This window comes from Lacerta agilis, chromosome 9 (genome assembly GCF_009819535.1).
Source record: "Lacerta agilis isolate rLacAgi1 chromosome 9, rLacAgi1.pri, whole genome shotgun sequence".
Classification (NCBI taxonomy): domain Eukaryota; kingdom Metazoa; phylum Chordata; class Lepidosauria; order Squamata; family Lacertidae; genus Lacerta; species Lacerta agilis.
In genome coordinates this window covers 74,669,683-74,697,283 of record NC_046320.1, presented here as the reverse complement: position 1 = coordinate 74,697,283, position 27,601 = coordinate 74,669,683, and the positions used below count along the sequence as shown (strand labels likewise).

General features: G+C 57.6%; 2 protein-coding genes across 2 annotated transcripts; both read right to left on the bottom strand.

Annotated features, from left to right (window-relative positions):
* Positions 1-311: 311 nt before the first annotated feature.
* LOC117052641 lies at positions 312-7,557 on the bottom strand. The gene is made up of 9 exons (XM_033159611.1): positions 7,426-7,557; positions 4,407-4,666; positions 3,759-4,002; positions 3,314-3,494; positions 3,091-3,197; positions 2,839-2,985; positions 2,603-2,683; positions 997-1,209; positions 312-747 (listed from the first exon to the last, which is right to left on the bottom strand). The coding sequence occupies exons 1-9, from the start codon at positions 7,555-7,557 to the stop codon at positions 628-630; spliced, it is 1,485 nt and encodes a 494-aa protein (XP_033015502.1). The 3' UTR covers positions 312-627.
* Positions 6,946-25,406, bottom strand: SEMA4F (ssemaphorin 4F). The gene is made up of 14 exons (XM_033161196.1): positions 25,264-25,406; positions 13,724-13,875; positions 13,305-13,364; positions 12,991-13,089; positions 12,638-12,731; positions 12,176-12,295; positions 11,908-12,050; positions 11,464-11,639; positions 10,532-10,673; positions 10,195-10,417; positions 9,991-10,103; positions 9,254-9,411; positions 8,659-8,723; positions 6,946-8,481 (listed from the first exon to the last, which is right to left on the bottom strand). Exons 1-14 carry the CDS (start codon positions 25,403-25,405, stop codon positions 7,856-7,858), a joined length of 2,313 nt encoding a protein of 770 aa, XP_033017087.1. The 5' UTR covers position 25,406; the 3' UTR covers positions 6,946-7,855.
* Positions 25,407-27,601: the final 2,195 nt, after the last annotated feature.

Genomic DNA, 27,601 nt, shown 5'->3' with positions numbered 1-27,601 from the left:
GTCTGCCATCCAGGAGGACGAAGCTGGCTCTACAACAAATGAACTGGTGGTGGCTTTGAGCAGGGGGGCGGGTTCAAGTCTTGCCAGGTTTCTGTCGTACACACTTTGCTTTGGGATCCTCAAAAAGCTGAGCATGGTGACTTCATGTGGCAGTCTTAACAGACTCCCCCCCCCCCCCCCGCAACCTGCCTGCGGCTGGCCAACCCCTCCCTGCCAGCTGAGACAAGCGCCCCACCCCCACTCCTGCTCCAGCCTTGCTGTGGGTCCCATCCACTTGACCCACTAAAGAAACACATCCTGCCAGCTGCTTCTCCAGATGCAAGAAGCTTTTATTGCACAGATCCAAAGAAGGGAATAGCCTCTGCTCCAGGCACCCCCTGGTCCATGCGGAGCCCCCTCCTCAGACAGAACAAACAAGGGAAACTGAGGCAGGGAGGGCAGGGGGTCTGGGCAGGGCAAGGAGGGGAAAGGAAGTGGCACCCTCGCCCACCCAAATCACCCCTGTGGCAAGAGGCAGCAACTTGGCTCTGCCGCCCTGGCCGTGGCCAGTGTGGGGCTGACGGCTTCCCTGCCCCTGAACTCCAGGGTTGGGCACCTGCAGGACGCTATGCCTCTTCCTTCCAGGGCTCAGTGCAGCTGCGCCAAGTGAAGGTTGCCCCCTGCCCCAGCCACAGCCACAGCCTGGCCTCCGGGGGCAGATGCCACCACATGGACGGGCTTGTTGGGCAGCAGAATCTCCCCGACCACCTGCCAAGAGGAGGGAGAGAAAGAGAGAGGGGTCAGCCAAGAGGCAGGCAGGCAGGCTCCCTCCAGCAGGGGCAGAAACAGCCCAGGAGAGAAGCGACAGTTCAGGGCATGTGCCTTGTGTGGGGAAAGATGCAGTACTCCCCCCCCCCCACACCCCATCTCCAGTCTCAGCCCTGGGAGCGTGGCTGTCAGCAGAGAGGGCAATGTGACTCAGCCGGTGCAGGAGCCTGAGCTGCTGGTCCTCCTTACCTGGCCTGTGCCCGTGTGGATGGCGCTCGCCCCACTGGTCCCGCTGCCGCCAGCCAGCACCACGTCCTCCATGCAAAACTGGGCTGAGTAGAGGAACTCGCCCTGCGTGGGACTGCAGGGGAAGGGCAGGGTTTGCCACAGGCGAGACAGGCGCAGGTCCCAGAGCTGGAGGGCATTGCGGGGCACCCACGAGCCAGTCAGGACCTGGTCTCCCTGCGTGAGGAAAAGAGAAGGGCACAAGTCAGCTCCACTGGGTCCCTTGGTAGAGAAGTCTCCCTCCCGGGCTTCCTGGCTCAAAAGCATGTGCAGGCGCACCCCCAAGGCGTGCAGCCCAAGTCCTCTGGGAAGAGAAGAGCCTGTCAGATCAAGCCAAAAGGGGCCCAGCGAGCCCAGCACCCCGTTCTCACAGCGGCCAACGGCACAGGTGGCACCCCCCTGTCCCAGCCCTCCCTCCTCCCTCTCAGTGGAACTAAGAGCAGAAGCAGAGCCTGCTCTGTCAGGCCAGTGAGCCCGCTAGTCCCTCTTCTGGCAGCAGCCAGCCAAATGCCCCACAGGGAAACCCACAAGCAGGATCTGAGCCCCAGAGCCCTTGCCTCCCTGCTGCTGCTGCTGCTGCTGCTGCCGCCACCTCCGCCAGACATAGCAACGTGAGATCAGTTGCTGAGCAGCCCTTCTCGCAATTCTTAGACTGTATGCTATTGAGAGTGCAATTTCTTATTTTAAATGTGCAGAGCCATGTGCATTGATGGTGTTATATAAATATATGTTAATAAAGATAATAATCATGATGCCAGTCTATCATTGGAAGGCCAACTAGCCTCTGTGGAGAGGAGTGCTTGCACTTGGCTAAGACTCTTTGCCAGCCACGGCTGTTCCTCAACTACAATAGCCTAGCTGCAGAGAACTCCTGCTTTGATTACTGCAATGTGCTCCATGTGGGGCCACCCTTGGAGGTGTCTGGAAGCTGCACGGAGTGCAGAAGGGGGCCACCAGCTCAATCAATGGGACCCCCCCTCAATGGGGCCCTGGGTCACCAATCCTAAAAGCACCAATGATGTTAAGAGCTACCATGCAAAACCTTAAGCGGCTTGGGGTCAAGGGACCTCAGGGATGCCCCCTCCCAGGAGGGACCACCTCAGACCTTGCACTTGGCAGGAGGAGGTCCTGATGGAGGGACTGCAGACAGGGGGGTACCTGACGGGGGGGTCTCCAGAGAGGCTTCCCGCTTGTGAAATGCCCCCGCCCTTGGTGAGGTGCACCTGTTTTCCTCCTTATGGACATTTAGGCAGGATGTTAAAGCATCTCTGTTGTCCTAGACGCTTGATGGCTGAATTTCATCATTTCTGTCAACCTTGACATTATTTAGCAGCGAGGGTGTGTGATTGTTTAAACATATTTTAAAGTGTTTCTGTTGTTGTTGTTTTTCTGTTCTGCCACCCAGGGCTTTTTTGAGAGAGAGAAGCCTGGACAAAAAGTCCAATAAGTAAATAAATAAAAATCTAGACCATAAGAACCCCACTAGATAAAAGCAACGAGCCAGTGAGGCTCTTCTGAACTGCTGTGCCGCAGAGGAGGAAGCCCAGCTCCCCTCCTTCCAGCTCCTCACCTTCACATCAATCCCGGGGCCACAGATGTGAGGCCCGTTGATCACACTCCTCGCACCTTTGGACACCCGCTTGTCCCACACCTAGCACAGAGAAGAGCAAAAGGGTGAACTGCGTATCCCCCTGTATACAGGAGGCAGAGGCCAGGTCCCCACTGCCCCCCCCCACAGGTGCAGAAAAGCAGCAAGAGAAGGTCAGGAAGTGCACAGGCACACCAAATGCCTTCCAAAGGGCTGACCTTGACAGAATTATCCCAGCCACCCGTCAGAAAGAGATGCAGCTCTGTGGGGTGGAAGCGCAAGGCAAAGATCCGCCGTGAGTGTCCGCTGAGGGGTGTGAACTCATCCCCGGCCATGAAATCTGGGGCATGCATGACGTGAAAGAGCTGCAGAGTGGGAGAGAAGCATTAGAGGCAGGCGGACGAAGAGCATCCCACGGAACCAGAGGGTGCAGATCTCCAGATCTCAGGCCACCAGCACTGCAGGCTCACCTGGTTGGTGTGGCTGTCGTAGAGTCGGATATGGCGATCTTTGCCTGCTGTGGCAAAGGAGCTTCCGTCCCGGCAGAAGTCCATGGCGTTGATCTCGTTCTCTGTCTCTGGGGAGCAGGAGGAGAGGGGAGGTCCAGGGCAGCAGCAGGGGACCCCCAGCCTAGGCTCAGTGCCTGAGGGGTGGGCTCCCCACCCCTCCCCACCCCTCCCCACCCCAACATACCTGTCCAGGAAGCCAGAGGGTAGTGTGAGATCAGGTCATAGATTGAGATGGTGCCATCCGCCCCGGCAGCCAGCAACAGACCCGGCTTCGCCCGGTGGAACTTCAGGGCAGTGACCGCTTGCCGTGTGCGGTGCCCTGCGAACAAGGAGGGGCCGGGCAAGCCCCTGGCAGCATCCACCAGCTGGGGGAGGGAGAGGAGGGCAGGGGAGATGGGACCCCATGCAGAGAGGGGGGCAGGAGTCTCGGCTGTTTCTCCAGCCACTGGGCTAAGGCAGGGAGAGCCCAGGGCAGCTCAACTGCCCCCTTGGGGCACCCAGAGGTCCGCTCACCCTCAATCTGCCAGCAAGAGCCCCTCAGGCCAACCCCCTCTGCATCTTCCACCCTGCAAGCCCTTTGGCTGAGGTCTGCAGGGCCCACTTGGGGGCTACACCCTGTCCCCGCTCACCTGCACACAGCCGTTGCCAAAGCCAGCTGCCAGCTGCCCACCACCCGGGGCAAAGCAGAGGCTGTAGATTCCATGCGCATCCTTGCCAAGGGGCACTTGCCGCAGGCAGGCCAGGCTGCTGGGGCAGCAGGAGTCCCCCTCGGCCGGCCACACCCCGTCCTTGCCGCACCCGCTCACCACCAAGTCCCGCGAGACTTGCAGCGCTTCCGCCAGGCGCCGGTGGGCCATGAGCCCCGGGGGATCCCTGGGGGGAGAGGGAGCGGAAGAGGGCGCTTGGGGTCAGAGGCGGGGGGGGGGGGGGCAGCGGGAAACAACCCCAACCCCACAGCCACAGGGGCGATGGAGCCTGGCAGGGGAGCCATGGGGGGTCACACGCTCCCCCAGCCCCTTCAGAGGGGTCCGCTTCGCTCCCCAGCCAGGCTCTTGCAGGATCAGACGGGGGAAGGAGAGCCGAGTCCCGCCTGGTCCGCCTCACTCCCCCTTCCGCGCAGATATACTGCCGCCGAGCGTGGAGGCTCGCCTTGCGGCTTGGCCCGCCCTTCGGCGCCGCATCCCGAGGCCGCGAGTTCCGCAGGCGAGCCGCTCCGTTGGGGAGGGGGAGAGCGAGGGTGGATGACGTCACGGGACCATCGCCGCCTTTCGGCTCACCTGCCCGCCTCGAGCGCCTCCTTCAAACGGTCGCCTTGACAACGGACGCGCCACCGCCCACCGCCACGCCCCCATGAGGCGTTCCATTTCCTCTCATTGGCTGGTGGCGAGAAAAGCGCCGGAGCCGCTGATTGGACCTTGCGGAGCTGGGAGTTCCTCGTCAAGAGGGCAGGCGCCTTGTCCCTGGGACGCCATCGCTCTCCGGGAGGCCGACGAAGCCGGCTTCGATATTCGCGCCGGGCGCGTCCCTGGCCTCCTTCCTGCCACAGAGAGGAGGAGAGAAAGCCCCTCCACGGCGCTCCCGCCTCAGCATCCGGGTCCCGAGATACGCTCCGGAAGAAGAAGAAGCGGACACTCCTTGGCCCACAGAGATAGAAACAGAAAGACAAGCATCCATCTGACTTCCGGGTTAAACTGCCTTGGGGTTTTCCTCGCTCCCATAGGAAGGGAGGTCGAGGGCCGGGAGGCGAGCCCCGGCTGCACCAGCAGGAAGAGAAGCGGGGCCGCGCAGGGCGAAGGGGACTGCCAAGGCTCGGAAGCCAAGGCTGCACCACGATAATGGGCGGAGCCGAAAGTGGCTCGGAGGCGTCACGTGACGCGAGAATGAGAGGGCGGTGCTTGAGGGATACAATCTATTTCAGAGAAATAGACCAAACAGGAAAGGAGGAGGAGTAGCATTATATGTCAGGGATGTGTATACCTGTGAAGAGATCCAGGATTTGAAATTCAATGCAATTCTGGGCTGCATCAATAGGAGTATAGCGTCTAGATCAAGGGAAGTAATAGTACCACTATATTCTGCTCTGGTCAGACCTCACCTGGAGTACTATGTCCAGTTCTGGGCACCACAGTTCAAGAAGGATACTGACAAGCTGGAACGTGTCCAGAGGAGGGCAACCAAAATGGTCCAAGGCCTGGAAACGATGCCTTATGAGGAACGGCTTAGGGAGCTGGGTATGTTTAGCCTGGAGAAGAGAAGGTTAAGGGGTGATCTGATAGCCATGTTCAAATATATCAAAGGATGTCATATAGAGGAGGGCGAAAGGTCGTTTTCTGCTGCTCCAGAGAAGCGGACAAGGAGCAATGGATTCAAACTACAAGAAAGAAGATTCCACCTAAACATTAGGAAGAACTTCCTGACAGTAAGAGCTGTCCGACAGTGGAATTTGCTGCCAAGGAGTGTGGTGGAGTCTCCTTCTTTGGAGGTCTTTAAGCGGAGGCTTGACAGCCATCTGTCAGGAGGTGGAACTGGGGCGGTGAGGGGGCTCTGCAGGAGCCGGACCGCACCACAGAACTACAAGGCTGGAAGGGGACCCCGGACGGCATGTAGCCCAACTCCCGGCAGTGTGGGGTTGCTCGGTGGCTTTTCCGCTTGCGCTCTCCGCCCCGCGGAAGTCTCAGTGGGTCGACCCTCGTGGAAACAGCAGTGGCAGCAAGCAGAGCTCAGCGCCTCCAGCGTGACTTGAGAGGGAGGATGCAAGCCCAACTGGGAGGGGCTGTTCTTTGGGGCAAAGGGCTACAGTCTTTCCCCTAACGACAACCAGGCCGGAGACGCACCCTTGGTACACAAAATATACAATTCCACTTCGAAGCCAGAAGCTGCCTTGATTGTGTAACAGGAGCACCCTGGGAATGGGTGGGGTCAGGAGAATAATCGCTGCATAAAAATGAAGGCACGTTCTGCAGAGGTTGTGTGGCCCTCTGGCAGGGGTTCTCTCGATTGGCCTACGTCAGGCATGTCCAACAGGTAGATTGTGATCTTACTGGTAGATCACTGGAGGTCTGTGGTAGATCACTGGCTCTCCCCAAAGAAGCTCAAGAACTTTGGCTCCCCTAAAAAAAGCTCAAAAACTTAGACCTGAACCCCTAAAAAACAGGGTCAGATCACTGCCAGTTTTTAATTCTGTGAGTAGATCGCAGTTCCTTGGGAGTTGGCTACCTCTCGCCTACGTGACCCTTGGGGGTCCGCTTCTGACTGTTCCACTTTATGTGGAACCTGTGCAGAGGAGGGCAACCGAGTTGATCAAAGCTCTGGAAACTAAGCCTTACAAGGAAGGCTTGAAGGAGCTGGGTATGTTTAGGGGGTGGGACTAGATGACCCTTGGGATCCCTTCCAACTATGCCAGCCAGGTAGATCTTTTGAATTTCAAACAATTGGGCACAAATGCACTTCAGAGCAGGTGAAGAAACATGCCTGCCCCAAGGCAGGCAGCTAGGAGACAGACACAAAGGCTCTCTAAAAGGCTGCAAAGCAGGCAGTTAAGGGGGGTGCTATGGCAGGCCAGGCAGGAGGGTTCAAACTTGGCTTGTGTGGGATTGTGGCCAGGCCAGCAGGGGGAGGGGTACTTCTAGCACAGGCCACCCCACCCCCCACTGGCCAGGCCATCCCTCCTCCTGCTAATTGGAACTAAAAAAATAAGCAGAGCCTGCTGGGTCAGACCACTGGCCCACCTGGAGCAGCATCTAGTTCTCACACCTGCCAAGCAGCAGCCTGTGGGAAGCCAGCAAGCAGGGTTCAAGCGCAAGAGCCACTGTGTTGCTCAGTTTCATCCCTTTTAATAAGTCACAAAACCAAGAAAGTAAAACAACCAAAATACAACAGTAGGGGAGCACAACACCCGTTTCACAGAAAGATGGTCCCTGGTACAGCTTATTGGGAAGCAAAAACCCTGTGGGACATCAAAAGGGGGAGGGAGGCAGAGATCCAAGATATGAGATCAAAGGGGGTACACATTTGGCCACATTCAAAAGGTGGGGAACCACAGAGTCTGTGCCCCTCTGAGACTGAGCAGGAGGGAGGTATTCCAAAAGGTCCTTTGCTCCCACACGGAGCATCCTTCACATTTATCAGTCCAAATCTGCTAGGAAGGGGGAGGGCAGTCTGCCTTCTGTCCAAAGAGCAGCTGCAGGGATTGAAATGGAAGTGGGTGGTGAGGGGACCAGGTCCCCCAGTAAACATTCCAGGTGCTGCCGCTTCAACTGGCAAGGGGGCTCCATGTTCCAAGGCACCACCCCTCACTGGGCATTTTGGCACGTCCTTCACAGCAGGTCCCAGGGCCAGGCGCTCCCGGCCCCTCAGGCAACATGGCTGAGCCTGGCAGGCTCTGCAGAGAGGGCGGCAGGCAGGCAAACCAAACTTTCTAGTAAGCATCACGCAGGCACAGTCGGGGGCTTCTCCAGGCCCTGGAAACCAGCCCTGCAGTCTCTCTCACAGCTCCCTGCTTCTCCCTGGCCACCAGAAAGCCAGCGGGACCCTCTGGCCTCCCAGCATGGGAAGGAGTCGCTCAGCCTGGACTTCCGCCAGGAGCAGCAGCAGCCCAGCTGGCCCCCAAACAAACTTGCCCTGGCCCCAGAGAGATCTCAGCAGCCTGGCTGCAGTGGGGCAGTCAATCCCCTATGGCAGCCACTTCCAGAGAGCCAACCAGCAAGAGTGAGCGGGATGCCCCCTTCTAGATGGAGGTTTCGTCACACTTGGCCAGGGGGACCCCTGCCAGGTAGATGCGGGCCTGCTCTGTGTCCAGCTCGTTGATGTAGAGGTGGGGGTAGCCATTGAGGCTGCCGTTCTTCTTGCTGTTGGCCAGCGGGTGGCGCTCATCCTCAGGAGAGCTGGGCGTCTGCGGCTCATGGCTGCAGCTGGTGGTGGTCGACTGCATCAGGTCCAGCCCATTCCGCTCACGGCAGATCAGCTCCCGCTGGAGGCGCTCCCTCCGCCGGCGCTCGTGCACGAGGAGGCAGCCGCTGCTCACCAGGACGCCCAGCACAAAGCAGAGCACCCCCACCAGGACGCTGTAGCTGCGCTCCTCTGAGCGAGGGGCACTGCTGGCCCCCAGCCCACCAGGCACCAGGCTGTAGGCAGCCACCACTCCGCCCACCCCATTCTCTGTGCAGCGGCAGGTGTACTCGCCCAGCGTGGCTGCAGCAGCCGTGAACTCCAGCCCATCCCTGCGCAGGACGTAGGTGGAGGTGTCTTGGGAAGGCCTCTGCCATTCGCAGCTGGACAAGGCGGACTGTGGGATGCAAGGCAGGACCACGCGGGCAGACAGGGGGGCCAGGATTTTGACCACCGGGGCAGCCTCTGTCAGGGAAAAGGCAGGCAAGGGAGTCAGAGGGCAGCAGGAACCCCACCAAAACCACCTTCCCCGCTTCACAATTCCCTCTCTAGCCCCCGACAGGTCATCTCTCCCGCCCCACAGATGACTGTCAGAGGGAACTCCCTGGGCACTTGCTCTCTGCAGGAGAGGGTCGGACGCACCTGCAAAGCCTTCCTCCATGGGGCACAGCGCTAGCACCTTGCTTGCCGTCATATCCTGGACCAGGCTGAGGAGAGGAAAAGGGGACAGTTGCTGAGCAAAGCAGCTGGGCAAAGAGGCAGCCTTCTGAGAGGCCCAGCACCCAACAAGCCTCCTGCTTTGAGAGAAGGCTCTGCTTGCTGCCTACTGGCCGTGCACAGTGATATCCTTTTAAAATGTTCCAGTTACAGGTAGGTAGCCATGTTGGTCTGCCATAATAAAAACAAAATTTAAAAAATGTGTTTTTTTGTGGGGGCTATTGGGTTGTTTTTATTTTTTAGTTATTTTGTGGTTTTATATCTTGATTTTATTTTGTGAACTGCCCTGAGACCCCCAGATATAGGGCAGTATATAAATTCAATAAATAATAATAATTATGTCCGTGGTGACCTCCCCAACCCATACACTTGGCTGGCAGCAGAGTCTGTCCCTCCAGGCTCCACCAGCTCCAAGCAGAGGTGCTCCTGAAGCTGCTCCAAGGAAGGCCGTGCTGGCTGCATTGGGGTCCTGGCAGCTCTGCTTTTGCAGCTGGGCCCCCAAGCCCCCACCCTCACTCACCCAGCCTGCCCATGGTGGTCCATGCAAGCCCCCCGCTCCCTGCTCCAGGCACAGGCCGGGTCTCTGGCCAGGACACACTGCTGGCATGTCCTGTACGTGGCGCAGGTGGAGGTGCTGATCTGGGTCACTTCGCTGTCGGAAGCCACAAAGAGCCAGTTCTGCAGAGGATGCAAGAAGAGAGTTGCTCATGGGGAGATGGGGGGGGCAGTCCCAGGGAGGGGGTCTGCAAAGAGGCATGTGGGGGAAAGGTCCATCGGGGGTGCAGCATCTCCCACATGGGGCCAGCTGTGGCCATTGGGGGGCAAATGTGGAGCAGCCGCCCAAGTGCTGCAGAGACAGAAAAGCAGAGATGGGAGGATCAGGAACTCTTCCGTTTCAAAGAAGGAAGGAGGGGCAGCTTTCCTTGTTAACTCACACAGCCACCATCCTGGCTGTTTGGGGAATGGTCCTTCCATGGCAATTCACAGCCCCCCCCCCCAAAAAAAAGCTGTTTTGGCAACCAGTGAGCTCCCAGTTCAGCCTCCCACTGTCTGGAAGGGACCACGAAGGGCTGGGCCCTCAAGAGGAGCCAGGCTCCCCCCCCCCACTCCAAAAGGAGGGCAAGGAAGGCCAAGTCCAGCCCTCTTGGATGGGGGTCCCAGGGCCAGAGAGAGAAGTTCCCATTGGCCCTTGTCCCCCTTGAGCCTTCTGGAAAGCAGAGGAGAGCAAGCGCCAGGCCAGACCCAACCGCTTCTCACCTGGTGGAGCTGTAGGTTGCGGATGGGCTGAGGCACAGCAAACAGCTCCAGGTCTTCTATCACCAGGGAGTCTTGCAGGCTGGTCCTGACCGCCTTGTGCAGGTGTCCGTCCTCTGGGGGAGCAGAAGGGCAGTTCAGCCTGGCCCCCTCCAATACCTGCCTCTCCACTTGGCATGCCCACCTGCTGCCCAGCCACCTCCTCACCTGTTCCCAGGTACAGGACATCGTGCTCCTCCCCAGAGAGCGCCCTGACCCGGTGGGCAGCCAGCCGGCAGTACTGGGTGTTCAGCTGGACTAGCAGCGGAGAGCCCCTCTGCGGGTGGACAGGCTCATCCATGAGAGGATGGTCACGAACAAAGGTCAGGACTCGGTCCGGGAGGGCCAGCGTGGACCCAATGCCCTCCAGCTTCAGGCTCTTGGTGACACACTGGGGGGGGGGGAGAGGAAAGGATGGTGGGCTGAGGATCAGGGGGCTTTGCTCAAGCCCAGGGGACCCAGGCCACCCAGTGCCCAATGCAGCACCCCCAGGGGCCTCACTCACTGCCCCCGGCCGTGGGTCAGGAACATCGTCCTGCATGACACTTGTCCACTTGTCGCAGTCGCGTCGGAACTCCTTGAAGCGTCCACCCATGGCCCTCTGGATGTCCTGCAGGCTGTAGGTGCATATGGCACTCCCCTCCTTCCTGAAAGGCACCAGCAAGGCAGCCTCACTCAGGGGGGCGGAGGGAGTGGACCCCTGCTCTGCCAGCTGAGACAGCAGCACCCCCCAAGCAGCCTCCCCCTGCCAGGCCAGCCATTCTGCCACCGGGCTTCCCCCTTTCACCTCCAACTCGGCTCCCAATGAAACTGGCTGGGAAGGAATCCAGGAAAGACGAGAGCAAAATCCACCATGATGCAACCCATAAAGGATTCTTGGAGACTGACCCCAACCACCAAGCAGGGATGGCTTTGAAAGGAGCAAGGAAAGAAGCTGGTTGCCGGTTGTGTGTCACAGTAAGTGAGTGGAGCCCCCATTTCCAAGGGCAGTCTACCTCTGAAACCTCTTTGCTAAGCAACAAGCACAGGAAAGGGGCGGCTGGCATTCAGGTCCAGCTTTGGGGCTTCCCCTCTGGTCTGATCCAGCAGCCAGGCTTTGCAAAGGCGTCCTGCCACTCCTTCCGCCTTCCAGAAACATACCAAGCCAAGTCCTGCTCCTCCCTCTTCAGTGCTGGCTGCCTCTGCCAAGGCTGGCTGGCACTGTGCCCAGGCATGGCAGGCAGGACAAGGTGTCCCAGCAAGAGAAGCAAGAGCCCTTGTTGATGTTGCCGCCTCACCCCCCACAGAGCACCCACATCCAGGCAGAGAAAAGCCTGCCTGGTGGAGCAGCCCAGAGGGAGGCACCTTCCCTCCCACCCTGCCCCCCCAAAGGTGGCCTTGCCATGGGTCTCTCCTCCCTCATGGGTCTTGCCTTGCCATGGGTCTCGCCTCCCTCACCTGTGGGCTGCAAAGACCCCATAGAAAATGGTGGTGTTCCAGTTGTCTGAGGACAAAGTGACCACATCCTTCAGGATGCCAAAGACGGTGCCGCTCTCAGGGTCTGAGCAGACCAGCTGTGTCTTCAGGAAGGTTGTCCACCTCTTCTGCAGCGTCTTCTGGCCCCCCAAGTCTCCCTGCAGACAAGGGGGCAGAGATGAAGGAGGCAATGCAGGCACAGCAAGGAGCCCCCACTCCAGCAGACATTTAGGGTTGGGGGAGATGGTGCAGGGGGACTGAGCCAAGGTGTTTGGGGCAAAGAGTGGAAGGCCGGCTGAAGCAGGAAGTGGGTCAAAGCCCCATAAGGAAGGAGGACATGGGGCTTCCAGGGAAAAGGGAGAACCAGCTGGGCACCAGGCCTCAGCCAGCCCCAGAGCCCGCACCCCCACCTGTCAGGGCACTGACCTTGCAGACTCTGGCCACACGCGCAACCTTGACTTTTTCGTAGAAGTCGTATTCGCGCGCAGTCTCCGTGAAGAAGAAGTAGATCTTGTCATCTTCGCCGTTCTCACTCTCCCGCACAAAAGCCGAGGCCACAAATTCAGGGTCTGGACAGCGGGAGAAGCAAGCAAAGTTCCATGCAAGGACTTCTCCAGCCCCGCCCCCCCCCCAGGCCCTGATCCCAAGACGCCGCCCTGCCCAACCACAGCAGCTGCTGCCTTCGCCGGCTCACCATTCAGCCAGGCCACAGAGTTTTCTGTTCGGATGAACTCTGTAGGGTTCCCCGTGGCTCTGGAGATGATGGGCTCCGTGGCCAGGAAGTTGTTGACTGTGGCTGCATACAAGACGCCATCTAGGGGGCAAAGAGGCATAGCAGGAAAGGGCAGGGCGTGGGGAGCGGGAAGGGCACCTCAGGGCTTCATAGATGGGGGTGGAAGTGCACCCCAGCAGAGCAGCCAGGCTGAAGATGAAAGGGGAGGAGCCAAGAGGGCAAAGGCCAGGGCAAGGAGGAGTCGGAAGGGCAACTGGAGAGGGCAGGGAAGGATTGCCCCCCCCCCAACAATAGAAGCAGAAACAAGGGGCTTGGCACTCCCCAGCCGCCCACCGAGGCACCTGAGGTGGCCCATGGCTTGTGGGTGCTGCACTGTTCTGCCAGACCCTCACAAGCCCCCCCCCCCATTCATGCCCCCCGTACCTGCCATGATGGCTGCAGACGGCTGCAGGGGCTCAAAGGGGCACCTCCCCCGCCCGCTCTCCTGCCGCTCCACAGTGTGGAAGTCGCTCACTTTCTGCAAGAGAGGAAGGACCCCCCCCCAGCCATGACTGCATGTGAATGGCATGGAAGAGAGTGTGGGGCCCCTACCCTCCGAAACCCTCCAGCAGGTGCCAAGGGGTTTTGCAGAGTTGCCCCTCCCCAAGGCTGAAAGACATCTGTCCCAGTCAGGGTGGAAGCAATACAGACCCCCCCCCGCCAAGTTGAAGGGTAGGGCTTGCAGGACAGACAGATACAGACACAGACACACACGGCTGAGCCAAGCAGCCACTCACAATGTAGCCACATTGGGGGCTGAAGGCAAAGGTCCCACAGACAAAGAGGTGCGTCCGGTTGGCAAACTCCAGGATGCGAATGAAGTTGTGGCATTCAGCCTGGAAGGCGAGAGGGATGCAGCCGTCAGTGGGGGGGGGGGGAGAGGCCAGGAACCCCCCACTCTCTTGGCAGCACCTCCAGGGAGTGGAGCGCTCTGGCCTTGCAGGGCTCCAGGATATGGGCAGCTCCACAGCAACACCCAGAGCCCTCAGGAAGATGAGGAAGAAGGTGCCAAGGGCCAGCCCCCCCCCCACAAGCCCCCAGCAGCACTTACCTCTTTTTTCCCTTTCAAGGTGCAAGAGATCTGGAGATTCTCAGGCACATTCCAGGCTATCTGGAAGACAGTGAAGAAAAGCCCCAAGGCTTGCCAGTGGCCATCTTCCCCTCCCCCACCAGGGGAGTGGGGCAAAGAAGACTCTTCCTGCCCCATATACCTGGGCTTGTGATCCCCACCCAAGCAAGGGGGAGGCAAGCAAGCAGACAGGGCCACCATCAGATGGTCCCAGCCCAGCAAAGAAAGGCACCTTGGCCAGGATGGCAGAAACACCTCCCCCCCCCCAAAAAAAAACCCCACCGCCTTGCCCTGCCCCCCCAATTGCTCCCTGCCCGAGCGACAGAGGTAAGAGAAGGGCAGGGGCCACAGGGCTCAGGTCCCCCAACCATCCCATGGGGACTCAGCTGCCACCAGCTCACCTTCTTGGCCCCCTGACTGATGGTGCCCACAGGCAGGGCGAGGAGGGTGTCCTTGGCTCCCACGTAGAGTGTGTGGGATCGGGGATCCACCCGGAAGGTGCTGTAGTTGGAAATGGCCTCATGAGAGAAGCGCTGCACCAGCCCCTCCACCTCTGCAAAGAGAGCACCCATGGGTGACTGGCTGGCACACAGCACCCAAGGCGTACACCAGGCATGGGGACAGCAATTTAAAGGTGGGTCAGGGGTGGGGAGCAGCCAAAGACATGCAAGCCCCCTGCTACTGCCAGGAGGGGCCAGCTCTGCCCCCCCTCCCCGCAGTGCATTGTGCAACACAGCATAGGAAAAGGAGTTGGGGGGAAGCAGGAATGCCTCCTTTAGCCCTGGGGAGTGTTATAGGAATTTTAAGGTCTTAGATATATAATAAGTGTTCATAAGTGTACCAAGCAAACATGTACATGAATGTATAGGCCACATGTCTGAGAGGACAGTCCTGAAACCATTTTGACTCCTAAAACTGATCAAATGTTTCTCTGCATGGAGGGAGGGGGTGAGGGAACCATCCCATTGTCTCAGAAATTATGTAATTACCACCTCAAAGGAATAGCCAGACTACCAGGAAAGGCAATCAGATAAGGCATTATCTGATAACCTGGCAGGCAGGAGATAAACAATGCACTCAGATTTCTGTTGTGGACCACCTCTTCTGTGATGTAGGTATGATGTATCTGGGGGGTGGTCTTGGGCTACACCCCTTCTGTGGTGTATGTATGATGTATGGAGGAGTGGTCTTGAGCTCCAGGGCAGGGAATTTCAAAATGTCTATATAAGGACAGGTACACCTTTGTTCTGGGTCCTCCTCCAAACTCCTGTGTGTGAGGGGAGCACCCTTTAATAAAGATCAAGCTTACTAGCTGCTTTGCTTCTCAATATTCTCTGGTTGGCCTCTGTTATTTTCTCCTACCAATGGAGAACACAAAGGGCAGATTTTGTTTACAACAGGAGGCATCACCCCTGAGCCTCCATCCCCACAGGGCTTGTGTGCAGCCCTGGGAAAAGAGGGGACTGGGCACGTCCAGATAGGAAGGCCACCCTCCCTCCCATGTTATTGGGTGTTATTGGGTTATTGTTCTTATTTTGACTTTATATATTGTGATATTTTCTGTAAACTGCCCGGAGACTTCCAGGTATAGGGCAGTATAAAAATTCAATAAAAATAAAGTAATATAAATGGTGCCAGGATGCAGGAGAGGGGCCACAGCCTGTGCCAGCTGCGCCCACCCAATACCAGCCATGTCTGGGTGCCACCTGCCCCATGTCCAGAGCTGCCCAGGCACAGAGGCAGTCACCACACTCAGCGCCCACCATTTCCAGTGCTGAACCACTTGCAGGGTTGCCTGAGCAGCTCATCCGCAGCCTCTTAGGCCAAGGGAGGACCCAGCAGATGATAGTCCTCTGGCCACGATGAAGGGCTGTGGGCTCCCCTCATCTGCTGTGGGGCCTGGCTCTCAGCGACTGGCTGGATGTGGGGCACCACAAGTTCCTGCTTGACAGCAGGACTCTCCCTTACTGTGGGGTGGGAGTCCTTGGGGTGGGGGGCAAGAGGGGGGGCCTCATGAGGAATGGTTGGGCTTTTGCTGCAGAATCAGCCACTTTCAACAGGATGTGCTTTAATTGCTGCTTGGCGGGGTCCCTATTTTGCTATAAAAGGCAAAGAGAAAAGCCCAACAAAGAGAAGGCTGTTGGGGGGGCAGTTATCGGGACATTTCTCAGCCCCCCACCCTCAAGGAGCAGGAAGAAAAGGGACAGGGCTGCCAGCAGGAAGCTCCCAAGAAAGATTAGGCTGACCTTTGGCAATCACCGACTTCTCAGCAAACATCCCAGGAGGCTCTTGGCAAGGGAAGGGCCAACAGAAAAGGGCAGCAGCACAGAGGCTGCCTGCCAGCTGCCTTCAGGGACTGCAACCCAGGTGGGCAGCTGGTGGCACTTGCAGAGGAGACCTGAACCTCCCAACCCTCAGCTTCACCAGATGCCCACAACTCCCAGAGTTAAGAGAAAGAGGCATGGCTCTAGCCCTACTTCCTTTGCCTTTTCCCTAAACAAAAAAGTCCTTTCCTCACAGGAGAGTCAACCCACCCACCCCCACCCCCGCAATATTTCTGAGGGGAGCCAACCAGACCTTCCTTCAGTTTCCTTGCACCCCAAAGGCCACTGCTCCCCTCCCGTTTGTGTGCATGCAGAAGTGATGCAGACAAGACCTGCCCCTCCCCATCTTAACAGGTTCCAGTGCTGCTGCAGCCAGTGAACTGGTGGGAATGGGGTGGCCTGCCCTACCCCCAGCCCAGGCACTCTTTTTGTGGGCCCACTCCAGAGGATCAAAGGTAAAGGTAAAGGACCCCTGGACGGTTAAGTCCAGTCAAAGGCAACTATGGGGTGCTCATCTTGCTTTCAGGCCGAGGGAGCCAGCGTTTGTCCACAGACAGCTTTCCAGGTCATGTGGCCAGCAGGACTAAACCTCTTCTGGTGCACACAGAAACGCCATTTACCTTCCCACCGCAGCAGTACCTATTTATCTACTTGCACTGGTATGCTTTTGAACCGCTTCCTTTTCAGCGCACGCAGGCTCAAGGCTGAGGGTGGGTGGGGCAGCCTGTGAGGGAGCTGGCGCCTCTGGGCCTGGCCTGGCGGGTATTGTCTGAGCACAAGCACGCAGGGGGGAGCCACAAACAATCACGTCTTTTGAGAGCAAAAATCTGAAGGAGCAGCCAGAGGCCAGAGCAGCACTGCAGGAAGGCTTCTGCACTAACTGCTTTGCTGAAAGCGGGGGAAGAGAGGCAGGGGCAGCTGCCACCATCGTCCCCGGCCAGGCCAGATGCTCTGCGGTGACAGCAGGCCGTGGCTGGAGTGGCATGCGAGGTGGCCAGGCAGAGCCAAGTCCCCCATGGCTGGGTTGGCAGGAAGCGCCGGTGGCTCTGTAGCCAGGCTAGGGCTCAGGCAGCAAAGCCTTGGGCTGGACCCACATTCTTCTAGTTCGGGGCTAAATGCCCCAGCCCAGGGCCCAGGGCCCAGAAAATCTCACGTGGCCATCCAAGGCAGGAAACCATCTTTCTTCGTCTTGTTTTGAGCCCACCCCCACAGCACAAGCCACGGGGCTCCCAGGGCCAGGGCTTCCCTGCCTCGGCATGCTGCCCCAGGGAAGTAGGGCCCCTCTCCCAACCTGCCCCCACCTCCATCCATCCTCTGCATGCCACATCTGCCACCAGAATCTACCATGTGAGTTAAATAGCCTTATTTTAGAAGCCATCGAACTTGCAGAGAACTACAACAGCACCCCCTCTGGAGACATTACTGCCTCTGCCTCCTTCCTCTTATCTATCTGAATCTTCCAGCATTCAGTTTCATTGGATTCTGTCCCTGGTAGCTGAGGAGGAGCATAGTCACCAGGGCTAGCAGCCACCGAGAGCCCTCTCCTCCTCCACGAATTTGTCTAATCCTCTTTTAAAGCCATTCAAGCTGGTAGCCATCACTACCTGAGATGGCGAAGTCCAGCCATTGCTGGAGTTTGAAGTCAACAGAAACAGATGGAGAAAACTATCAAAAGGAATTTCAACAGAGACTGAATGTAATATTCTGCACTTAAGCAGGGAAGAATAAGCTGATGCACAAAAAACAGGCTGGGTGTCATCTGGCTGATAGAATCAGAGAATTGGGAGGAACCTTAAAGGTCATCCAGTCATATCGAAAGGATCTCATATAGAAGGAGACCACAAGTTACAGAATGAGTCAGCTGCAGGATACGGCAGCCCAAAGGCCTGACGCTGGCCTGTCCTAATGGAGCCACTCTCTTTCACTTTGCTATCTCACCTAAAGGGCTGTGATTAGGGCTGGACAAATGGGAAAGTGTCCAGAGGACGGCCACAAGGATGGGGGGCTGAAGACAAAATCCTCGGTGGGAAGCTATGAGAGACGTTCCACCCAAATAAGGGGCAACACAACAGCCACATGCGGGAATTGGAAGGGCTGCCACTGTGCAGGATGATGAAGCAGATCTGCTTTCTGCTCCTGAGGGTTCAATGACAAGGGAGTTTGGATTGAGACCCAACACTAGGAAGGGTGAGCTACTTGCAAAGGAGCAGATTCTGCCTGGGAGCCAGGAAGGGTGGAGGATTTTGAGCAGAGGCTGGAGAGCCACCCATCCAGGATGTGGACTCTCCCCCATCCCACCTCTGGAGGTTTTCAACCAGTGAGGGGGGGGGGCATCTGCAAGGATCCTGCTCTGCTCTCTGCGCACATCGGTCATCACGGCCCTTAAAGCAGCAGCAACAACAGCAGGGCAAATGGAGACCCCGTTGTCCATCAAGCTCAGCACTGTACACCCTGACCGGCAGCAGTTTGGGGCTTGAACCTGTGGTTGGCGTGGAGAAAATAATGTGGTGCTAAATATCGCTAAGACCAAGGAACCGGTAGTGAACTACAGGGGGGGGGGAGGCAGACATTCAGCCCTTGTATATTGGTGGGAACAGGGTGGAGAAGGTGGCTGAATTCAAGTTTCTGGGTGTTACTATCAAGCAGGGTATAACCTGGAGCGCTAATACCATTGCTCTGGTAAAGAAGGCCCAGCAGAGACTTTATTTCCTCAAACTTTTAAAGAAGAAGAATCTGAGTGAGAGACTGCCGTGCATTTGGGGCTCCCCTCTCCTTGGGTCCCTCCCATCCTGCCCCTTTCCCACAACATCTGCTTCTAAAAGTCCATTCAGCTCCAGGAAGGGCCATCTGAACAGCATGGGGGTTGCATAGGGGGGGCCTGAAGACTCACTGGAGACAGTTGCCCCCGCCCAGGCAGGAATCAGTGTCAAGTCTGCCATTTCAGTAGCCTTCAAGTAACCACTGAGGCCCCCCCCCCATGCACCCCCCTCCAAGTGTGAGCCTGTGTGGGAAGCACCAGAGTGTGGGAACCTGATCTGTGTGGGTGATGGCAGTTCCCAGCAGCAGATAAGGCGGCCGCTGGCTTTGCCTCGGAGAAATCCCTGCCGCTAATTAAAGAGGAAGCTCCGCAGCTGCAAGCAGTCAGATGCCACACAACGGGCAAAGCAGTGCTGGGAGCTCTGGCGGTCCCAGAGAGGCAGCCCCACAGCCCCAAAGGGCCCTTGCCCCCTCCAGGGCTGCACTGCTGATGCCAGAGGGAGAGATCCTGTGTCTGCTTGACGCAGGCAGGCCAATGGAGGACATGCCGCCCCAGAGAGGAAACAGGCCCCTTTCCACTTTGCAAAGTAGGCCAGGCAGCTGGAGGGAGTGGAGCCAAGGGAAGTAGCTCCCCTGCAAAAAGTGCCAGCCCCCCACCCCTCAAGACCACCCTCTGACCAAGGGAAATGGGGCCCAGGGGCTCATACATGCCACACACACACCCTGTGCCAGGCACTCTCCACTGCCAAGAGGGACTCCCCATCCACAGCCCCACCCATCTGCCAGTGGCTTGTTCCCGGCACCTGGGCGCCCCGTGAAGATGCCAGAGGACCAGCCTCCCCCTGGGGCCTCTGGCTGGCTGGGCTCCTCCCTTCTCGGGGATTGGCAGCTGCCACTTAAACTAGCCCCAGGTCACAGTCAGATGCACAGGCCATATCAAGAACGTCCCTGCCCAGCTGGCCAAGGGGCAGCACCTGCCTGGCCACTGCGGAGGAAGGTGGAAGAGCTGCCCCCGTCTGCAGGTCTGGGGAGCTACACAGGAGGGCACACCCCAAAGCTATGGGAAAGGGGCACCCAGAGACCCTGCAGCCCAGGACAAGACCATCAGCGGCTGCCAGGAGGGTCGGCTGAGACGCCTGCCTAGGCCCTGCAGTGCTGCTGCTGCCTGCCCGTGCTGAGCTACAGGGGCCCCAATGGGTAAGACTTGGCTTAAGGCAGCGTTCCTACATTGAAAGGTTTTGCCTCCCTGCTAAAGTCTACTGATGTACAGAATTCAGTCCATTTTGGCTCCTTATTCTGCAGGTATTTGCGGTTCCCTGTGCAGCACTGTTCAGTGGCTTGCCTAAACCCACAGCCCTGGAAACCTGGCACAGGCCCCCAGCCATCTCAAGACACACTGCCAGGCAGTGCCCAGGAAAAGAGCCCGTCTCTCAGTTGCAGAGGGAGCCAGCTGGCTTTGCATAGCAGGGTGACCCCTTCTGGTCCCCACTGTCCAACACACGGGGGGAGGGGCAAGTGGGAGGATGCCTGGGTGGTGCCCCATGGAGGGATTCTTCACTGAAGATCCCCCACAGCAGCCTGCAGCCTCTTTGTCCCCAGAATCCTCTGGAGGGATTCCTTGGTGGAGACTCTTTGCTGGGGCTGAGCCCTGATACCCCCAGGCACACCCCAATAAAAACCATCTGCCACCCCCGGCAAACTTTTCTATTCTGCCTATGAGCTGCAGTCACCCTCTCTGGAGCCTGTGTGGGAGGAAGGGGGGCTCAGCCCCACCCCAGAGACGCTTTTGAAGGTGGCTGGGTGGGTATGCCATTCTCTCAGGTTTCCATGGCTGCCTGCTGATCATCCTCTGGTTCTGGGATGTTGCTGTCTTAGATACACTTTTCTGTGCCCCACCCCCACCCTGGTATTCCAGAATAGGAGCTGTCTGCAATTCTTTCAAAATAAAACATATGACCCTTCCCACATCCTGCACGGGGCCCGACCTCCACCCTCCCTTCCTACCTTTTGCAAAAGACTTGGCTATGGAGACTCCTGCCAAGACAATGGGGCCCCTCCTTGCAGAGGCTTCTGCTGCCCCACCTCTCCTCAGCACCCCGAGGGGGAGGAGGAACCCTTGAGGTGGTCAGAACAGATGGGGTAAGGGAGCCATCCTGCCCCAGCCCAGGCCCCTTTCGGAGCAGCCCAAGGGGAGAGCCCAGCTGAGCAGTCCAGAGATCCTGGCCTCCGCCCTCTTGCAGCAGAATCCCAGCGCTCAACCCTGCCCCTTCCCGGCAAGCTGCTGAGCACCCAGCTGGATGTGGCCCCACATTCCACGGGGGCTGAGCTGCAGGGCAGCCCCTGCACAGCCCCCAGACAAATCCCCCAGTGTGCTCCAGGGGCAGGAGGCCAAGGCTAAGGGCCTCAGGCACAAGACAGAGACAAGGCAGGCCGTGTGTGACCAGAGGCCGGGGTGGGGGCAGGCCAGGCTCCCCAGTCGGGTGGGAAGTGGCAGAGTCCTCTTCTGAAGAGAAGCAAGGCCTCACCCCTGCCAGGCATGCAGCCTATCCCCACTGCCCACTAACCACAAAGCCTGGCCAGGCTTGTTCCCTTTCGGAGGACACCGGGCACCTCAGCTCAGCTCTCCTGCCAGATCTGAGGGCAGATGTCCTGGTTTCTGGGAGGCAGGACAGCCCTGATCCAGGCAAGCCCTTGCCAAGGGAGCAGGCCCTCAGGCTGCTTGGCCTGGATGCTGGCTGCAGATGTGAGGACGCCAGTCTACATGCAGGGAGTCAAGCGAAGGGCCTGCACAGCAGGGGCTCCTAAAGACATATACTCCTGGGGACCCAAATGCCCAGGGTGATCTTGAGGTAGAGAATGAACTCAGAGAGGCCTCACAAGGAGGAAGTGCTGCAGCCACTGGCAATTTCAATTAGACCAGCGCAGGCTGGGCACATGATCACACCCTCCATGACTGTCTGCTAGATTAGCTGGCCAAGGAACCGACCAGAGACAGGGCAATCTTGGGCTTAATCCAAAGTGGTTCCCAGAACTTGGTGTGAAATGTTATGTGTTGTTGAATGGGCTGAGAACAGTTAGCCGAGTGCTCTCCCATTCAAGATAAACATCATCAACAGTCACGTTTGGCTTCAAAAGAAATCTTTAATAGAAGAAGAAGAAGAAGAAGAAGAAGAAGAAGAAGAAGAAGAAGAAGAAGAAACTTTCCCCAAATGAGGGGGCTGTTAAAAAGGCCATGTAAAAAGGGTCAGATCGCTCTGGAATGCCTGGGGGTGTTTCAAAGCCACAATAATGAAAGCTAATATCTCCATATATCCGCAGATCAAGGAAGGCCAAGAGGATGCCAGCATGGTGAATGAACAGAGTCAGAGCTGCTTCCCCGAGAAATGAGGCAAAAAGGGAACACACACTTTGAGAGTTCTCAAAGAGCAAAAATATGAAATGGCTGATCTGCAAACAAAAACAAATGTCCCTTGTCCCTCAGATCAGCCTCCATATCTGAGGACTGGAACATGACCAACACACACCAATTTTTAAAAAGAGATCCAGGAGGATCCTGGAAATTACAAACCGCTTAGCTTAAGTGGTGGAACATATTGTCAGAGACACAATGACCAAGCAGACAGCAGAGCAGGCCAGAAAGAAGCAGAACAGGGGAAGCTCCTGCCTCCCAGGCTGTTGTCGGGGTTCTCTGAAGAGTATCTGCAAGCTGATGGTCTGAAGGGATCCAACTGACATCACACTTCAGATGTCAACTACCTGGCAAAGACTCCAGAGGAAGCTTGGAAGTTGTGGAGTAAGAGGAGAGGCCCTGGGTAGCCCAGGAACTGCTTAATAAGCAGAAAGCAGAGCGTGGGAATAAATTCTCCAAAAGGAAGGATGTAGAAAGTGGAGTCCCCCAAAGGTCCATATTGGGACCTGCGCTTTTGAACATATTCATTAGGGACTCCAGGTAGGGGGTCAGGTGTGGGGGAAGTAAAGGGAAGAACTGGGAGCCTTAAAATGTGCTCCCTGTTGTTCAGGGAGGCGGGATTTCATTAGGCACTAAATAGAAGCTCCCGTGGGAATGGGTCCTCCCTGGAGTTCCCAACTGGAGCTCTCCAGTATAGCAGGGCTTGAAGCAAGCACTCAGCAGCTGGGACTCAAACCCTGCCTGGCTAGTTAGGAAGTCTCCCTCTGCTGTGGGAGGAAGCTGGGAATCGCCCTCAAGTCCTGCATGGGAATGTCCACCCACTGGTTGGCTAGCTGAGCCCCCAGTGGTCTGATTCAGAAGCAGTCAGGTTCTCCTGATGGTATTATAAACCAAGCCAGAAGCAAGGGAGGGAGGGAGGGCATTGGCCCATTGCACCTGCCCTTGCCCTCTGGCCGAACAAGAGAGGGATTCTCCTCCGCTCTGTTTGTTCCCTGAGAAACCAGGAGGTTAATGCACAGAGAACTTCCCCAAGCCGTTGTGTTTCAGAGAAAAACCAAGAACTGATCACATCAGCTGTGTTTGCTGCTTCATCTTATGCGAATTGAAAATAAGTAACCGTCTTGAGCATTGGTATAAAGCTTTAGAGTGTGCCAAGCACTTCCTGTACATCATCTCACTTAGCCATCACTGGGGTAAAGCGGGTAAGTCATGATGATGCCTGAGGCTACTTAGTCACTTCAGGCCAGAAGTGAGATTTGAACAAGAGACTTCCTTCTCCTAGGCCCTCTGCATTACACTAAATTAGGGAGGAATGCAAAGTTTCTAGATGCGCCCCCTGCCCTGGCTCATGTCTGGAATGCACTGAGTAGGACTAAGGGCTTCCAGGAGCATAACTAAAAATGCAGGGCAACTCAAGCAATCACAACCTGCAACAATGTCCTCAAGGAGGAAGCCAGAGCAGTTGCTGGGAAGGAACCAATTAGAGGACATAGCAGGACTTGTAAGGCACAGAGGGAACCAAGCGTTCTTCATGGCAGCCCTAGGCAAACACAGCCAAAACGACTGGCTGCAGAATCAAGCCAAAGAGAGGCAACACTTGCTTCACTTGCAGAACTCTTTGCTGCAGGATTTTATATGTTTCTGTGCATTTACAGCCTGCCCTTCACCATGCAGTCCAAGGGTGGACGATGAACAACACATTACAAGAAGCAAACTATGCAACACAGAAATGTTAGAAGACCATAAATGAACTTGAAACAAGAGGAGTCAGAACCAGCAACAACACTGTGATGAGAGGAGGGATATCCTGATCTCATCCTCCACCTCAAAAGGCCTGGACAAAAGGTGCATTGTTACCTAAAATGGCATGTATACAGTAATAAGGGCAGGTGCCGCTGGGTGCTAGGAAGGGCATCCCACCATCTCAGGGGCCACCAGGAAGAATAGCCTCTCTCTCTCTCTCTCTCTCTCACACACACACACACACACACACACACCCCAGTGGAGCTGCCAGCAAGGCCTCCCTGCAGACCCCAACATCTAGGTGGGTCTGGACAGGTGTCACTGCTTCAGGTGTTTGGGGGGCTATGCCAACAGAAGCCACAGAAGTTTTGAAAACAGAAACACACTTGTTACATTTGGAAAATCTTAATAAAAACATATTTAAAAAGCAAACAGAAGCCACTGAAGCACTTTGACTCAGGTTCTCAAGCACAACACCAACCAGTCCTGGTATAATATGTGCCTTCTGCACAGTCTTCAAGGGCAGCCCCACAAAGAGCACATTGCAGCTGCCAACTATTGAAGTGACCAGGTTGCAGATCGCTACAAGTGGCTGGTGCAAGAGCACCTCCCTTCCATAGCCCGTCCTGGACAGTATAGGATCAAGCCTGTCAAAGCCTGACCTATGAGCAGCCCCTCCCTGCTTGGGATTCCCAGAGACCTTTGGGGCCTGAGGCTGCCAGTTGCTGGGCATCCCCAGACAGAAGATGGCTGTCATGGCAGGAGCCACGGATAGTCTCATCCCTACAGCTTGTGCCAGTGAATTGGAGTTTAACCACATGCTGCTTGCTTGTAATTTGCTGTTTTCCATCCTACATTCTGACCCACCCACTTGTCAAAGTGCTGAATAACTGTAAACTCCTCCTTAAAATTATGCAACCATTCTTGCCATTAGACCCTCCTTGATTTGCCTTGCATCTGGTCCACCAAAGGGCATTTTTTAAAGTCTTCCAGTTTTTAAATCCACCCTCACAGCAGCCTTTGCCCCTTTTCTGCTCGATTCATTTTGCTCTCTCCCGCTGCTTGCTGCGCAGTGTTGCTCCAGCAAAGCCCGTCCGATCCCACTCCTATTTCGGGGGTCTGAGAGGCTGAGGGGTCAGGGCTTGGCCCCAAGGAGGCGCTTCCAACGCGACGAGGCCAACAAGATCTTGCAGGCTTTGCTGGCGGCCCGCAGCACCCCAGAGCTCCGGCCCGCGAGGGACCCTTGCTCCAGGGCTGGCCAAGCCGACTTCTGAGCGGGTGCCACCTGCCCCGGGACCCGCTGCAGCAAGTGCCATTGCCGGGGATCCAGACTGCCGCCCCCTGAGCCCGGCCAGCCCTTGGTCCGGCCCCGCTGCCCCCCAGCAGCTCCGAGCCCCGGCAGGCGAGCGCCCTCCCCGCGCCCCCGGCCTCGCCCTTCCGCGCCCAGTCGCGTCCGCGCAGCAGGGCACGGAGACAATAGCATCCCCCCCTCCCCTCCAGACGTGGGGCGGCGGGGAGAACGGGCAGCGCCGCGGCTGCGGCAAAGGCGCTCGGGCATCGCCGTGCCAGGCGGGCGGGGCGCAGAGAGACGCCGCTTCCCCTCGGGAGAGCGCGCCGCGCCTGGGCGTGCCAGGCAGCCGGCGAGGGGCGAGGGCGGCGCCGCTCCCCGCAATCCCGGTCGCCGCGGCTAGGGGGGGGGGAGTCTTACCCGGGAAGAAGCGCGCGATGCGAGGCCGCGCGGCGGGCAGCGACCCCGAGGACCCCGGCGGCGGCAGGAGCAGCAGGAGGTGGCACGAGAGGAGCAGGCGGCGGAGGAGGGGCGCGGGCGGAGGGCGCCGCGCCAGCCCCATCCCGGGCGCAAGGGAGGCCCACCGAGCCGTCGGGGCGCGCGCGCGCTCGCTCGCTCGCTCGCTCCCAGTTCGCGCTTCGTCTCGCGGCGGCGGCGGCGGCGGCGGCGGCGGTGTCTCGTCCTTCTGCTTCCTCGCTCGCTGGGCTGCCGCGTGGCCCCGCCCACTCCCAGGTGGGGCGCTGACGTCACTCCGGTCCGCACTCCCGCTCCCAGCCCCGCCCGCCTGCCGCGCAGGTAGCGTCGCCGGCGGCAGGATCAGCTGTGGGCGGCGGGGCGGAGCTGGCTCCGCCCAAGCAGAAGCGCGGCGCCCGAGGCCACGGCAGGCGGAGGAGCCCAGGCCAGCGCCCCTCTCGTCGCAGTGGCCGCGGAAGCCCGACGGGATGAGTAATGGGGCCCGGAGCTTCTGCTCCTGTTTTTCCTCGGAGCCTCTAGTGCTTCCCTCCTGCAGCAGGAGGTTCCACAGGCACCTTGGCCCCAGGGGCTTCATGCTTTCCGTCTGGACACAGCCGGCCAACTCACGAGGCAGGGGAAGCACCGGCCTCAGGTGGCAAAAGCGCCTGCACTTCCGCCCCCAAGCGCCCCCCTCTCCCTGGGGCAGACTAGCAGCAACGCCTTGAGTAGCCCCCCAGCAGGACAGGGCACGATGGGGCGGGTGGGGGGGGGGTGATAGGGAAACCGGCAGGGGGAGCGCTCTTCCCCGGAGACCTGCTGACAAGGCGGCCAGCCGGGACTCACCGGATCGCCTTTAAGACACTTCCCCTGGGCCCCCGAAACCCCTCCGCATGTTTCCCCACACGGTCTCACAAGCAGCACACTGATTTTCCCCCAAAACCCCTTCAAAAGGCTGTACATAAAGCCTAAAAAAACCCGTACCGCTTCGCCTGTCAGAAGCGCTTCGCTACACACCATTTTCTCAATGAGCGGCAGGCCCGCCAATCAGGAGCATGCATTCAACTCAGCCTGCAAAATGGAACGTTCAGCTCAGCTACTATGATTCAATCATCACCTTCACGCTTGACTGAACGCTAAGTGGGTATTGACAGGCTCCCTGCTGGGAGAACAATGGAATCGAAACCAAAATGTATCTAGTTGGGGAAACTATTAATTATAACTTGCAACAATGTATCAAATGGACAATTTAGATGCTGGGTGGCCTGTTTTTGACAGCTCGAAATGTTTATTATTGTAAAATCCATAACTCCTGAACGCAGTGTCCAATCTGCTCAGTTCGAGTGTCTATCTTCTCCTCAGGAGATGGACTCTCCATCCCCTCGGTTCCCGCCATCCTCCGACCATCAGAAGTACACTATCTTGAACATATATAATTTTTGGACTTTGTGTCGATGACCTTCATAATCCTTTCAGCGGGCAGTCACGTCCTCATCCAGATGTAGGAGGAAATGCACCCCTCCCAATAATCCACTCAAGCTCCATCCATCAGTTACCATAGTAGCAGACATCCTCCCAAGGATCCCCTATTGTTCTTCCCCGGTGGAAACTCTCCATGTGTATTGTACCCACCCTTAAACCATTTACCTGTTCCTGCCACCTTGATCGTTATGCTAAACTTGTTTTCCCCATATGCAGATCCTGAAAACCCCCCTTCCTCCTGTCAATCATCTGACGTTTTTCCCCATGTGATGATGACGTTCCTGAAGTGTGTTCTGGGATGTTTTGTGAAGTTTTAAAAGTCCATGTCACCCCTTTCCCCGTTGAACAGTCTTGGCTGCTCCTGTTGCGCAATAAAGCTTCTTTGCTTTACTTTGCTCCTGGCTGGCTTCCTCCTTGATCTCCGCAGAACCCGTGGGCTTCTCTCATAGGGCCAGGTGGACAAGCACACTTGGGATTTTTCCGTAACAGCTGGTGCCGAAACCCGGGAAATAAGACGGGGAGGACGGCCTAAACAACCACCTCCCCGCAAACGGGTGACCTACCAGCCGAGGGGCAGGGGGACTTCCTTTCTATCGTTACCCTAGCCGCACTGGTCGGGACACGTGTACGCGCTTGTCGCGTGTGAACCCGCTTCCAAACGCAAGGGGGGTATTCCGGAACGAAAACTCTATCCAGAGGCTACCTGATCTGGCACCACGCTAAGTGGGCGTCCAGTAGGGCCCTCTCTCTCAAGTTGTAACGTCAGGTAGGAGGTTGCCAGGAGGGAGAGCTTGGCCTGAGGGGCAAGACAAGGCAGAGTGGTGAG

Coding starts and splice junctions, on each gene's coding strand:
- LOC117052641 (XM_033159611.1), bottom strand. CDS start 7,557: ATGCTTACTAGAAAGTTTGGTTTGCCTGCCTGCCGCCCTCTCTGCAGA. Junction 2,684..2,838: donor GCTGGGATAATTCTGTCAAG/GTCAGCCCTTTG, acceptor TCTCTGTGCTAG/GTGTGGGACAAGCGGGTGTC. Junction 1,210..2,602: donor GCCCCGGGATTGATGTGAAG/GTGAGGAGCTGG, acceptor TTCCTCACGCAG/GGAGACCAGGTCCTGACTGG.
- SEMA4F (XM_033161196.1), bottom strand. CDS start 25,405: ATGGGGCTGGCGCGGCGCCCTCCGCCCGCGCCCCTCCTCCGCCGCCTG. Junction 10,104..10,194: donor TGTCCTGTACCTGGGAACAG/GTGAGGAGGTGG, acceptor CTGCTCCCCCAG/AGGACGGACACCTGCACAAG. Junction 8,724..9,253: donor GACCACCATGGGCAGGCTGG/GTGAGTGAGGGT, acceptor TCCTCTCCTCAG/CCTGGTCCAGGATATGACGG.